The 16,003-nt window shown below is 36.7% G+C and overlaps 1 protein-coding gene across 1 annotated transcript in view; it reads left to right on the top strand.

Annotated features, from left to right (window-relative positions):
• The first annotated feature begins 2,534 nt into the window (after positions 1–2,534).
• Positions 2,535–16,003, top strand: part of LOC144452078 (prolactin-releasing peptide receptor-like) — a 20,478-nt gene continuing 7,009 nt past the window's right edge. Inside the window, exon 1 of the mRNA XM_078143090.1 lies at positions 2,535–3,002. Coding sequence (XP_077999216.1) covers positions 2,535–3,002 — 468 coding nt within the window. The remainder of the gene's footprint in view (positions 3,003–16,003) is intronic.

Here is a 16,003-nt window from a genome sequence, read left to right as displayed (position 1 = left end):
ACAGTTGACATCCAGACTATAATAAAGCTGAGACTGGGATATTTGTCATCAAATAACCAAATATATATATTCACTAAAACAATTGGTCAGTTACTCATGTAAAGACATTGTATCTGTTATTTAGTAGTCAATATTATCTGTAGGTAGTGTAGTGGTGCAAGTGAGCGAAAGCTCACTTTTGAATCTTCCATCATATTAAAACTACACTAGTTGTAACTAGATTATCAATTTTCAATCAAAAAACCACAATATATTCACTGAAAAATATGAAAATAACGATAATTATATATTTGATCTAATCCATAAAGCAGTACAGAAACACTTAATGAAAACAGGTCGAAATTTTGATCGCCGTTGAGGGCGCTGATCTTTGGATGAATTGTTTGTACTCAACTGACTTCCATTGTAACATATTCTAATAATAGTCATTTTAGATAGTATAGTTACTGCATTAATCTGGTGGAATGACAGTATCAGTTACATCTTGTTCTTATAGTACACTTTGAATGTCCAATGTCTTCAGGCTCGGAAGTACTCGAGACGAGTTGGGGTGGCACGTGATGTGATGACTAATATATTACTCTAGCTCTCATTTTGAAAAGAGTTTTTATCGAAATTATGGCAGCTATTTTGGCTAAACGTAGTTGTTCGAACATGTAGTTTCATCAATATGTGATATTAGATACTTAACGATGGGTACAATAACTTACTCGTCATATCGTAGACCGGGAAAAGTATTCCATCATCTGTGGGTAGACGTATTTTTTGTAGCTTTAGTATACGATAAATAAAATCAAACTGATTTTGAGGTCCGCACCCAAAACTCAACGCCCTCAACGGCGATATCGGTTTCAACCTGATTCTGTACTGCTTATGGATAATATCGACCACTTTTTAACATTTACAATGTCTAATTATGACTATTTTAATATACTGTGGTTGTCTGATCGAAAACTGATACTCCAGTTTCAACTAGTACAATTTAAAAATTGAATATGGCGACAAATTCAAAACCAAGCTTCCGGTCACATATCTACAGATACTATTGACTACTGCTAAGTAACAGTATTTTTATAAGTAATTTACCACTTTTTTTAGAGAATATATATCTTAAGTTTGGTTATTTAATAAATAAAACGCCCCAGATGGAGCTAGCGCAGGTTAAGCATAGATCCCAGAGTACGAGTGAACTCCAAGATTCACCCCAGTGTCATTCGTTTGATTATACAGCACAGTGACGTAAATGCTTTTGTAGGCTTCTTTCACTCTCACAGTCATGTGACCCGGTTTTATCCTTTAAATAAAATTGTCTACATTAAGAAGATGCTTCTTTTTACCCTCGGGTTTTCCGATAATTTCAACGGCGTTTTCATTCCAGTCACAGTACGGGTCGTGTTCTTATTTTCCACATAGCGCAATTTGCATCAAGAGTGACTATGGCTTATGTTGCACTTAGGAAAATATGCTGACAACTCTAAATTAAAAAAAAAAAAAAAGGCAATTGAAAAAAAAATCACAAAATGCAACATCTGCTCGAAATTCGGTTCAATATGTGCTATGTTCAGGCTTTTAAAATCATACCTACGGCACTTTATTTTACAAAACTGATGGCATACAATAATAGTCTTACCAACTGTCGACTCTTACGATACACCATTAGCTGTAACTTGATCAGTTGAGTATATTTTTTTGCGATCAAACAACCAACAATGTATTCCCTCAAAATTGTTAAAATACCAATAATTAGACATTGTACATGTTAATTACAGTTCAATTTTATTAATAGGTAACTTAAATAACAGGTTGAATTGTGATGCTGATTTTAGGACGGAGACCCAAAATCACTAAGATTTGCTTTATTGTACCATATGGCGTGTACAGGTACAAACGCACGCACGCACGCACGCGCACACCCATGCGCATACGCACGCACGCACGCACGCACGCATACACACATGGACGTACATTCGCATGCACGCACGCACACATACATACACACACTCATGCACGTACGCACACATGTACGCACGCACGCACACGCACACACACACACACGCGCGCGCGCACTCGTGTTTATTAAATACTGTTCAGGGTGTACGATATTTTGAGTAATTCATAATATCTATAACAAAAACAGCTTAAAGAATTATTTTTCAACAAATATACATATCCGTGTTTATAAAAATTTAGCAGCAGTGTGTGTCAAGACGTTCAACTGAATTATTTATTTGCATGCACCTATTGCGTATTTAATGTTATAGGTAAGAGAATACCCCTTTTGCATTGCGCATGCGTTCATTACATATGATAAGTAAATTATGATAAGTTAATACCGCAACACATAGTTAGCTGTCCGCACTTGTAAAGGTACATGTGATGATCGTCTGAACGACATAAGGCTTACTTTTCGGAATTTGTGTTCGGACACAGAAGAATATATGTTATTCGCGTAGGCGAGACTTTTAACTTCTGGTGTACTACCTACATTATATGTGACATATTATAGGATAAATGTATGTATAATGCTTTAAACCATGGAAAACCGTAACAGCCTTGGTGCAACAAGCAATGCTTTGTACAATGATATGGTGGAAGAGCACTATCTCGGGTGTATGTGTCACCCTGAGACCTGTCCGTTCGAATTCGTCGACTCTAACACCACCGAGAATGATTCTTATATGTCCGAAGTAGATGACACATTGGCATCAATATGTAATGAAATTGATACACCCTACGAAATCGTACCCTACTGGGGAAGAGTAACATTGGTTGCAATTTATTCAACAACCATTCTACTGGCTGTAGTGGGGAATCTGATGGTCATCGTTGTCCTTGGATGTGGACTAAACCAGAAAAGGGAACTACATCGGTACCTTCTCAATCTCTCTATATCAGATCTTTGCATGGCCATATTTTGTATGCCTTTTACATTTATTCAAGGAATGCTTCGTCGATGGATTTTTGGTAAAATGATGTGTCCATTTGTGTTATGTGCACAACAGGTAAGTACATGTTTTAATCACTTTCATCCTGCGAGGAATTAATGCTTTGGCGATGATTTTTTTGTGTGGAAAAATTATGTGTCCATTTGTGTTATGTGCACAATAGGTAATACGATGTATATTCTAGACTTCACTTTTATTCTCCGTTAATACTTCGGCGATGGATTTTTTGGGGCGATGGTGTGTTTATTTGCAGTATTTGTGTGCATGTTATGAAAAACGGTTAGCGTATTATGTATCGCAACAAATATGAAAAACAAATTAAGATGTATCCCACCGTTCTTGACCTCTAGCTTCTATATCAAAACCACTGACGAATTATTGCAACTGTATCCTTAGGAAAGTTATCACACGAATAGATCTCATACCCTGGGATACGCATTCCATTTTGTTTGGAATGTTCTTTCTGGAAAGTATTTGGATTTGAGAGCGATATATGTACAATCTATTATTGCATCTTGTCACATAGAGAATTGTATCATTGATCAAGCAAGCGAAACATGTTATAAATATTTTACAAGGATATTTGAATACAAGACAACAGAGTTGCGGATCGAAAAACTCGGTACATGTAGTCATTGACTTGTGAACGATGCAATCATGTAATTGGCTTAGTTTACAATAGATGATCAACAGGTTCACTACAACTTCAGTATGTACCAAGACAACTGTAGACTTAGTTAAGACGCTATACAATAGCCTTTTTTAGCCTACACATAGGTTTTCCAATTACATGCTAATACCATCCAATGTAGGTCTATTTTCGCACGCAAGAGAAGAGTCAATTCGGAGCGCACTCAGGTGTAGAAAATTAACAAGTCGGTTTTCAGCAAATACTTTGACGTCAGGATTAGGATTAAACTGTCTTTCTTTCATGGACAGCAGAAGTCGAGGCTAACCTGGTCGAGGTTAGCCCAGAACGAGGCTACTGGTTGAGGTTAACCCAGAACGAGGCTAACCTGGTCGAGGTTAACCCAGAACGAGGCTACTGGTTGAGGTTAACCCAGAACGAGGCTAACCTGGTCGAGGTTAACCTGGAACGAGACTAACTTGGTCGAGGTTAACCTGGAACGAGGCTAACCTGGTCGAGGTTAACATGGAACGAGGCTAAACTGGACGAGGCTAACCTGGTCGAGGTTAACCTGGAACGAGGCTAACCTGGACGAGGTTAACCTGGAACGAGGCTAACCTGAACGAGGTTAACCTGGTCGAGGTTAAGCTGAAACGAGGCTAACCTGGTCGAGGTTAACCTGGAACGAGGCTAACCTGGTTGAGGTTAACTTGGAACGAGGCTAACCTGGTCGAGGTTAACTTGGAACGAGGCTAACCTGGTCGAGGTTAACCTGGAACCGAGGCTAACCTGGTCGAGGTTAACTTGGAACGAGGCTAACCTGGTCGAGGTTAACCTGAAACCCAGAACCTAATCCATATGGTAACATATCTTTGTTACGTGGTACCACCACCCCCACCCCCTCCCCCCCCGCCCAACCCCAATCGGCACAGGTTTTTCTTTGCAGTTTTAACTTGAAAAAATATGCATACTCCTGCCATATATGGTATATGACGTAGGAACAGTAAAGTGTTAGTCGTGGATCATTTTCAAAGTCGTCAATTAACACTATATCTGATGAGATAGGTTTAATGTTCCGTGAGATGAAAATGTGACATCCTTTGCCGTTAGATCAATTTGGTACATATATACCCGCCGTACAATTTGAACACAAAAACATGGCGATGACAGGACAAACTAAACTTGACACGTAGCTGATGTAAATGACAGTTTTGTGTTATCCAGATCAATAGCAAATTCACACTGGTCTTTTTCAAACGTTCACAACAGCCGTGACAGATCATATCATATACTCTGCTATATAATGCATAATTATTATTACAAACATAATATACCCAGAATATTGCATCACAGTTCTTTTGATAGTCTTTTTACCAAATAATAATAGCAAATGTCATGCCATCATTATTATTGTATTTTAGGTGATTAATATTCAAATTTTGAAAAATTTAAATAACACAGAAAATTGAACTTTATAACTAAGTTATTAGAGCATCTTAGTCTGGTAAATTTATTCAGCAGACATACATCGGAAGGTGTAATTATTTGTATATTTCATGTTAGTTTAGTGCAGTTACTATTTTCTTTGTTATGACAACGCTCTTTCTAATATTTAAGTTCCTTTAGGATAGTGATTTGATTTCACAGTGACTTGCAAGACCGTAGGGCTGCTGGTACATTAATTTTTCATTGTTTCATTGGCAATTTAAAATTGTATATCGCGTCTCTATAATGAACGACACGTACGACTGAGTCCGTCTCACGGTGTTTAATTATACATAAACACTTTTACACATACAGAGATAGAGGGAGATAGACATACATACATACATACATACATACATACATACATACATACATACATACATACATACATACATACATACATACATACATACATACATACATACATACATACATACACACACACACACACACACACACACACACACATACATACATACATACATACATACATACATACATACATACATACATACATACATACATACATACATTTCAAGTTCTTTAGTAAAATGAACATGCAATATCGCAACACTATTGACATTTCACATAATATCAAGCGGTGATAAATGCTAAAATACGACTGGCATGCCAATTGTGGGATCGGAATGAAATGAAGTGATTTCGTATTATCCGTGGAGTCGAATGCTTAGAGTAGTTGACAGAATTGAGATATGTACTTTGTTGTTCCGAGCCTCACCGCTGCCATTTGTTTGTGAATGGCTACAATCCATGGTGATTTGAGCCACAATTGTACCCCAGTTAACTACGTTTTATATTTCGAGTCCTGATAGGACCTGAGAACAATGGTTTGGTGATCTTGGATTGGACAGAGGTTGCTATGACAACGTTTTAATCGCGTGCACTTATAGAGGTTGCAATATGGATTACGTATTCCAAGGAGTTGATGAAGGCCGTTGTGCCGATATATGTCTGTTCGAAGAGTTATAATTATTCACCGCCATGATCGTGACATCGATTGTGTTATAAATATTAATTTTATTAGGACAAAAAAGAATTCTTTCTGGTCAGCGCGCGCATCACTTAAATACCCCCGCGTCGGTCTTTTTATGTGTGTTTGTCCAGCCTGCATGCGCAGTCTGCAGATCCGTGGGGAAACACAAAAATAACCCTCCATACTTCAGTGAAGACAACTGTAGAGCCAATCATGCGATGAACAAGCAAATGACATCTGCCCCATGGCCATATAGTTATACACTTGCTCTAAAATACTAAATAAAAAGAACAGTAATTGCCCATAAATATCAGACTGAGTGACAGGTTTGTGGAGAATTTAAAAAAAGAAATTAATAAAATCGCGTCGTCGCACCACTTTAGACAAAACGTCCTGACCTGAAACAATTTTTTATCCTTATTATCATTATTATTTCTATTTTACATTAATAAATTTTTACCATCGATTTAAAAAAAAACTAACACAAATTGTGTCCCCCTAGTTGAGTTTAAAATGTTCAATATTAAGTAAAGTTGATATTACATACATGTTTACAGCAGTCTCAATTTGTCATTACGCTTTGTAGATTTATTATTTATATGTCTTCCTTATAAGTGTTCTCCCTCGTTTCCTCGTCTGCTGTTCTCTGAAGATTTCCATACTAAATTTGCTGTGAGCTGTTTATTGAAAGCCTACATACTCAACGTTTGTGTCGTAAATATTCCATTTTGAAGTCCTCATGAGTGACGTCAGGTGAACAGAGAACGAATCACGTGACCTTATTTAAATGTCGAAATCGTTTTTACTTTTATGGAGAGAATGTCATTAAAACTGTGTTTAAGGCCAAAACAGGGACTACGTTTTATTCAATATCAACATACGTGTCGTGACCCCGAGGAATGGAAATTGATGTTTTGTTACAACTTCCAAGTCGTAAACACGGTTTTATTCGACGACATCCGAATGTAAGCTTAGGACCTGCCTATTTTTTCGAACGTTTTGCTTTTACGAAGTAACCATGGTGACCATGGAGGAAGCTCATAATGTCTATGTTTCTGCACAATACTTGACTTCTTTAACTCCTCCAACCATAGACATTTGTTGCTATGACAACTACCTTCGATCAGATGGTACAATTGATACGCACAACACAGACAAAATCTGTCTGGAATTTCGTCAGGCTTCTCAACTATCAAAACACGAGACCGTCACGTGACCGTTGGCATCGACAATCGCTTATTTCAAAGCAGACAGGATAAGTTATGAAGACAAAGATTGGAATTGAAAAAAAATATACTTTTTAAAATTCTTTTTATGGTTAGTATTAACGAAGTGGAATTACGGTTCAAAAATCAAACACAAAATTTAGGCAGTATTAAAATTAAATTAGATTAAATTAGATTAGATTAAATTAAATTAAATTAAATCAAAAGCGACGACCAGACTGAGATAATGGTGTTTTCACGTAACATTTTTCTTTCTTTTTATTTATTTATTTATTTATTTATTTATTTATTTATTTATTTATTTATTTATTTATTTATTTATTTATTTATTTATTTATTTATTTACAAATCTTTCATATACAGACACCATTTCAGTGCATTAGTACTGTTCTCCCGATGGAACTTGTTGCAAAATTACGTACACAGAAAAAAGAAAAGAAAAAAAGGGACAAACCAGAATAAAAAATTACAGACACACAGTGTACTTTAAAAGATATCCACCCTCATTTCTATAAATAACCGTGACGTTATTCTTTTTGCAATGCAAGATAATGAAATAAAGTACATGGAAACTAGTCAAGAATAGGTGCAATTTACTGTATAGGCTGTACAAAGTGTTATTGATGCTGGAATTCCATTTACGCTGTGCCACAAGGCTGTGTAATTGTTTCCCGAATGCTCTATGTCACGTCAATCCCATGCTTTCCTGTTTGACTAACGGAAACACGTTTTATTTACTAACTAGCGTCGAATTCATACACTGACATACCGCGATTAACATTTACTGGCTCAGAGATTAACCTATTAAAGGGACACAAGCTGAGTTTATAACCTTTTTTTAATACTCAAGTGAAAATACCTCAATAAAAGCACATTCCAGTATAATGTTAATATTATGTTAATGCATGTCTTCTATAACATTAAGACTGTCTTCTGGCATTGTTGGAACAGTTGAGTACATAGTAGCAATTTGCTTAACATTTTTTATACGTATGATAAATTACGTCATCGGATTGTATATGAGTTATATCTTAATACTAGGTTTGAATTCAGTCAATTGCAAGTGGTTGTCAAGTATGTTACAGTAAGTAGAATATTGCGATTACCTTTTAAATATGCAGCAAAAATTACGCCCACATACGTTTAAACTCAGCTTGTGCCCCTTTAATCATGTGGCGTTGAATAACATAATTGTCAAACGCAGGAAATAGTGTACAGTAAAAGTTACCTGACATTAAAAACTACGTAATTGTAAAATAAACATTGGCAACGTTGATTAATCTTTTCAAAGCGTGCACGGCAAAACCTTGTATATGTAGTGACAATGATTTTAGAAACTCTTATCTATTGCCATATATTAATAGCTTTAGGCCTAAAAATTGTTTGGTTCCGGTTACCCGACCCCACCTAGTTTTTCACTGCCGACCCCAAACTTTTGTTTTTATGCATTCGAGAAAAAAAAATCGAGAAAATTGTGAAGTCTCGCAAGAACTAGTGGGTGCGGAAACTGACATCAACTTAAAAAGACAATATACAACTATTCTTCCAATCTGCAATGGCTGTACATCTGATGAAAAGAAACCAATAACACAGAGACCATATGGAAAACAACGGAAAACATAACTACCCGAACTGGACACTCACACATGATTTTTTTAATATACCCACCCCACCTGTTCTAAATTGAGCGTTATCGGAACTATACATTTTTTTAGGCCTAACTATATTGAAGAATTGAAAACGCTGAATTTTATAAGTTTTGGGCGAGATTTTTGCTATGTATTTAAATGGAATTCTATTTACTGAAGTAAAACTAACCAAACTTGCAATTGACTGAACCAAAGCATGATATGTAGATATAACATATAAACGATTCGATGACGTAATTTGCATACGTATAAAAAAATATCGAGGAAGCCATACTAGGTAATCAGCTGTTCTAACAATGCCTGCATACAATTGTGATGTCGTAGAAGGCATGCACCAACATTAATATCATAATATAATATTTTAATTTTTGTTTTTTATGTAAGTGTTTTCAGTTCAGTGAAAGGTTGATAAACTCAGCTTGTGCTACTGTTACATTTTCTAAGCGTGCACGGCAAGCCTTGTATGTATCAGGACAATGGTTTTGGAAACTCTCATCTATATATCCATATACAAGTAGCTTTATTGATCGTCTAGTTCCTGTCGACCGTATTCCGATTTTACACTACGTTATCTTCATACATTACTGGAAGATAACGTAGTGTAAAATCGGAATACGGTCGTCAGGAACTAGACCAATCTGATTAAAATCCGATGTAGATGTCGGCTAATCGTTCATTGCTATTTTACCTTCGTTATTTTGCCTGAATTGACCTTCGTGGTACATGTTTACATTTTTTAGCCTGATCGCCTCCTCTGTAGACATGTACCACGAAGGTCAATTCAGGCAAAATAACGAAGGTAAAATAGCAATGAACGATTAGCCGACATCTACATAGGATTTTAATCAGATTGGAACTAGACTATCTTTATTGACATTTAAAGTATAAAACGTTGTCTTCATTGACAAGCTTAAAAACTTGTAACCAGATTATAGGGATCCATTAGCTAGTATATCTAAACCTTTTATGACTTGCACTCATTGACAAGACTATCAGCAATCTTCTTACTGACATATAGTAAGCATCTTAGCAAAGAAATCACGTTTGCAATGACGAGTTTAAAAATCGCCTTTTTGAAATGGGGAAAGTACTCTTGTTTTGATCGACAAGTTAATAATTACAACCCGATTGAGAATCAAAATCGCTATCCAAGTTGTTAGCTCAGACTTACACGTTCATTTCCTGAATACAGATGTAAAGCCATAAACCATAGTCTAACAGTCACATGTAAGACATAAGACATACACGTTCAATCTCGTCAGACTACCGTCATTTTCTATTAGTCGTCTGTGGTTCGATTCCAACAGTGGCGTTTTCATTTAGATACAACTGTCTTCTTTATAGTGATTGATAAAGATAGTATCAAATTCATTTCATCAAAGTCCAAAAAACCTGTCGTTGCAATCAAAGAAAGTAAAAGACAGAAAACAACTTTACTGTAAGTGATGAGTTCCTGTAACAGTGTTGTTGACATATTCAATGGCCATGTACAGCAAATTACTAATTTAAAAGAAGTATTCTCCAGGCTTGAGATGTTGAACTGAATTATAAATGGTCAACTGAACTTCTGATATTTGCTTAGTGCTTAAAGTGAGATAACACACTGTCACCGAGAAACCGGTTCTCTGACACCTTGCGAAATTACCTTCAATTCCATTGAACCCCATTCGGGCATGCTTGTCTGTGTGATGTTTGGCCATAGAGTTACAAGCCAATTTCATACGACATCGCTGCAACAGTGTGTGTGTGTGTGTGTGTGTGTGTGTGTGTGTGTGTGTGTGTGTGTGTGTGTGTGTGTGTGTGTGCGCGCGCGTGCGTGTGTGTGTGCGTGTTCGTGTGCGGGTGTGGGTGTGGGTGTGGGTGTGTGTTGTGTCGTGTCGTGTGCGTGTGTGTGTGTGGGGGGGGGGGTGTCTTCACATGCGTACTTTCATCTTTGATGCTACAACATTATAAGTTAAGGACAACACTTCAGACTTACCGAGTCATTACAAATAGTATACAATACTAATAATTGTAACACTTTTATAAGCAATATATATGAAGTCTGGTTTCAGTTCAATGCAAATCTTAATATGTCCATATGGATGAGTATTGGGTATTTATTTTGGAACTGTAATTATTGTATCATGGTATCCTATTTGAAAGAAATCAATGTGAAAAAAACCCAATATTGATCAAGTCAATAATTTCTTTTAAAGGTGTAAAAGGTTTGTTATTGATGTACAATAATAGTCATTTTGCACGTTTATTAACCATTTGCAATTTTTTTGAGTTACAAATAACGATTTGCTATATTGATATTGATTTTTCAAAATCCAAAATAAGTACCAAATCCTCATCACGAAAAAGACCAAAATATCACGATAAATGGAATAAAAATCGAAATAAGTTGACATTCCTTCGTTTCGGGTCGGCGATCTCAAATATAATAACAGATGTTATTGGATTTCTACTCTTTTCTGTTTAATAAATCAATACATTTTTACTTAGGTTTATCATGACCAGTAAGTAGCGCTGACACGCAACCTTTTTTTTTCTTCAAAACCACTGCCCTCTGTAGCTGAATTAAAGACAGTGATGTCACTGGGGACAAGATGGCGACGCTACAGCTTTTTGTGTGATATTGATCAATTGACTGATTTTTCTGGTGATATAAAACTTTGTTCTTCTTTCCCGGCTACTTTTCTCTATTTCAGCTGTCTGTAATTCTCACTTTATTGACTAAATAAAGACATCTTGTCCATTCTTCTCCTCTTATCTAAATTAAAACACCCACAATCTTATAATTATCAGGGGGGGGGGGGGGTTACCGCGACAGTTGCTTTATCTCTTATCTTCGGGGAGATTATCACACCAAACAAACAGCCAGATACTCAAGCAAGGAAGAGATAGAGAAGGGAAGTAATCCAGCGCAAAAGAAATAGAGAAAACTAGTCATGGAAAAAGGGAAAAAAGTTTTGTATCACCACAAAAATCAATCAGTCATCAGTTCATCATTATCACACAAAAATAAGTTTATTTCGCCAAAAACATTTAATCATTAAATCAACCAATAAACTGTCAATCAAATAATCAATCAATAAATCGATCGATCAATCAATTACATGCTCGCTGTTCACTGTGGTATTAGATCGAAAAAGTATTATCGTCAAAATCACAAATTCTGTATAATGTCATATGGTACTGTAGTGTTCTGACAACAGTTGGCATTCATTGAAGTAACCCTTAGGCATCCATATATAAATTGTCTGTCTGATTTTAATGTCTCGATCAACCTTTAGGATGACGTCATTGTGAGAATCATTATGCATGTGCGGCTCGCATGTTACTTACTTGAATCATTTAAATATCGATAATATATGATTTATAAAGAACTACCTTTTCGAAATTTGAATTACAGACAATTTTCCCTGTTGGCAAGCTTGTGCCAGTTACATGTATAATATGCACAGAGAGTTGCAATCATGGAATTACAAGTTTGGAACCCTATCATAAAAACAAATTCATTTTTCGTTTGTTTTTCTTTTTTCCTTACACCTGACTGTTCATTACTTACGATATACATTTTGTATTCCATTGACCAACATAAACAGGGTGTTTGTTGACATTGCATAAATATCTCGCCATTTCAATAATGGTGCAGTTTTACAAGGCAGAGTTCACAATGAAAGTTGTAATCATATAGCACGTTACCATCATTATCCCTGGTACAGATCTATATCGGCACAATGTCCAAATATATAAGGTTGGGGATAGAATTTACGGAGGGGGGGGGCATGGATAGAAATTATTTTGGTCAAAAATAATTTCACAGCCCCCCCCCCCCTCGCGCTTTCAAAACAGTTCATGTCCCCCCCCGAAATGAACCCTAGAAATTTCGTAGCTCCCCCTCCTCAGGCTCCTGGCTGCACATATTTTAATGTGTAATTATACAGTACCCCCTCCCCCCCCCCACACACACACATCGCTACTTCAGAGATGTACAGTATGGTAGGCATACTTACAGTGAAAATCAAGTTCAACGCCTATACATAAGAATGAGCGATTTCTTTATAAATGTACGTGGGCTTTGTGAAAAAGGTCTCACATTGGGCTGTACTTGGAGATGCTTAGTTAGCAGAATTTTATCTTTCAATCTTGATTCTGGGTAGAAACAGCGTCACCCACCCTCCCACAATAGCACTTTCAGAAAATAAGGACATATAGGAGGCCATTTAATGTCATAAAATTCAAACCATACACATTATCAAAAGCCAAAGAGTGCTTGAAAATTGTCATACCCCAATTTTACTCGAGTCAATGCATTATTATACAACTGTATGGCTATATAACCTACACTTTAACTTACCTATTCAGAGATATAATGGCAGACACACACATTTGCGTGGCTATTGACTGCCTCATAATTAAATGTATGGTAGGTAAATGAAGTGTCCAAATATTCAAACTACAAGGTTAAAAAAAAGTCTACAGAGAGAGAGAGAGAGCGCGAGACAGACAGACAGACAGACAGACAGACAGACAGACAGACAGACAGACAGACAGACAGACATAGGAAGGCTTACACAAATACATTCGCATGGCTGTCACCCAACTTATCACTGAATATAGGTTTTAGAAGATATTATTTGGTAAACGACCGTTCCTGGGGATTAATTTGGTTCAAATCATGAACAAAATATTTCGCTCCCCCCCTTCAGACCATCAGAATTGTTATGTCTCCCACCCCCACCCCCACCTCCTTTGAACCCTCAATTTTTTCATGGGCCCACAATTCCTCCTCAGGCACACCCTGCCGTAAATTTTGACCCCAGCGTAAATTCTTTAATTAATTCCCCTGGCTTTTGGAGAATTATATAATCCGCATTGAAGCCACTGTGAGCGCATAGAATAAAGACCCCCCTCAAAGTAACCTCTGTCCTACCAGATGACCAATTTATTATACAGATTGATTGAGTGAGAAGCACTCATCGTTCAAATACAGCCAATGCAAGGGACGTTAGCTATTCAAAAACCCACAGCAGAGAGGCTATAGAAACTGCAGATTCAAAGCCGGCCACTCTAACGAATCGACAGTCACGACTCCAAATGTGATAATCTGTCATTTCCTGCGATCCAATCAGTAAGATTTCCCCTATTCCCTACCCATGTTCTATTAAGCCCAATTTAGTAGTAAAATATTTGAAAGTATATCAACCCATGATTTAAGGTAATGTACTTTGCCTATAACATTTTGATTAGCTACCCTACTGCGAACATCCATTCAAATAGTTGATTGGTGAACATCTACTTCCATCTCATCATGCCACGCACTGATAGCTTGCCTATAGAAATCAGAGGATAGTTCGGAATGATACGTTAATATGATCTTTAGAATTACGCTTGACTGAGGTTCTAAAAATAACATCGTTTAGAAAGCATACAATCAACTTGATATTTGGTTTGATATAAGGCTTAACAATCGTAAAATCATTATTATACCATGCACAAGCCAAGTTGAACAAAAAATATGGAATATATACTCTGGTCGTTCTACGTCACGACAACGCCCGTCTACGTCATAACATCGCGTAACTACGTCATTGGTTCTGCTGTGTTCGAAATATGAGTCAAAACGTTCAAAATTGCCATTACTTTTCCCGTTTTTCTTTTATATTACTGGCACTGGTATAATTATGTTATTCTCCAATATTTTTCTTCATTCAGTCGGAAAATACTCGTGACCTATAAGGGTCCTTAGGTCACTCATATTTTCCTTGGCTGAACGAAGAAAAAAATTGGGGATTAACATCTAAGACTGTGCAACTGAAATAAAGGACGCTATATCCATAAAGACATGACGCATGTATAAAATAAAGTTATCTAGGCTGCAACAATTCATGATAAGCCGGGGCGATATTATCCATATGGTTAACGGATTACACGCATGTTAGTTTACCTAATTAATATGCATTAGATTCACAGTAATATCGTATGGTCATGCTATTTCTACGAAGAGGGCTTGAAATATACGGTAGAGATTATTCTCCGATCATTCAAATGTCGCGTGTTTCACAACTTCATGCACTATCACCGATAGCAGATTGTGTTGCGATTATTGTGCATCTGATGTTCAAATAGGAAACTGTAACTCATTATATCAGGGATACTGACATTGGTGGCATTTCCTTTACTTGTCCATTCATCATGTATACTGTGTTTTCTGTATTGACCTCAGGTCTTGTATTCAGCTATGCGTAAAACATTTCCGAATGATTGAAAGCTTCGGTGTGTGGTGATAACTGGGATGTAGGATCTTTTCAACTCTTGTGAATCATGTGTGTTTGACCTATACATGTTAATTAAATTGTACCGAATGGAATGGAATGGAATGGAATGGAATGGAATGGACTGACTGACTGAATGAATGAATGAATGAATGGATTAATGACTTGATGATTGACTGATTGGCCGAGTGGGGAACAACTGGAATAAATAAACCGCCAAGCCACCAGCAGCACGTTTGGACGGGCAGTATGACATGGGAAGGAAGGACAGACAGACAGATAGACAGACAGACAGACAGACAGACAGACAGGTGCCTTGATGGGTGTGTGAATGGATAGATATATATTATTAGATGGATGGATGGATGAATGGTTGGTAGGTCGAACAGACAGACAGACAGACAGACAGACAATGAAATTCCTGTAAAATGTTAAATGTGCAGCGAATGTTATAGCAGTATCGCCTTCGTTCTTCAATATGAGAGAAAGGGTGAATATCGGCACTTAAGAGGAAATAGGACCTGACAGGCTGTCCAGTACAGTACAAATAATGAAAAAAGTATTATAATAGGTTTCTTGGTTTCATAGAGTTTGATTTGATACTTCAGAACGTTAATTGAGGTCTTTAGATTTGCCCTTAAGATTCCAGTGACTCTTTTTATTACATAATGATGATAAAGTGATATCTTAAAGATTTCAATATCCCCGATTGTGAAGAAAACACATCATTAGTCTAGGTCCTGATAGGGACCGTATTACGTACCACAATGTACTTCATCACTATCACAGGCTAGTCAATCCATTTGCTCA

Source organism: Glandiceps talaboti, chromosome 22 (genome assembly GCF_964340395.1).
Source record: "Glandiceps talaboti chromosome 22, keGlaTala1.1, whole genome shotgun sequence".
Classification (NCBI taxonomy): domain Eukaryota; kingdom Metazoa; phylum Hemichordata; class Enteropneusta; family Spengelidae; genus Glandiceps; species Glandiceps talaboti.
Note: the sequence above shows the minus strand (reverse complement) of the source record. Positions and strands in the feature narration are given on the sequence as shown.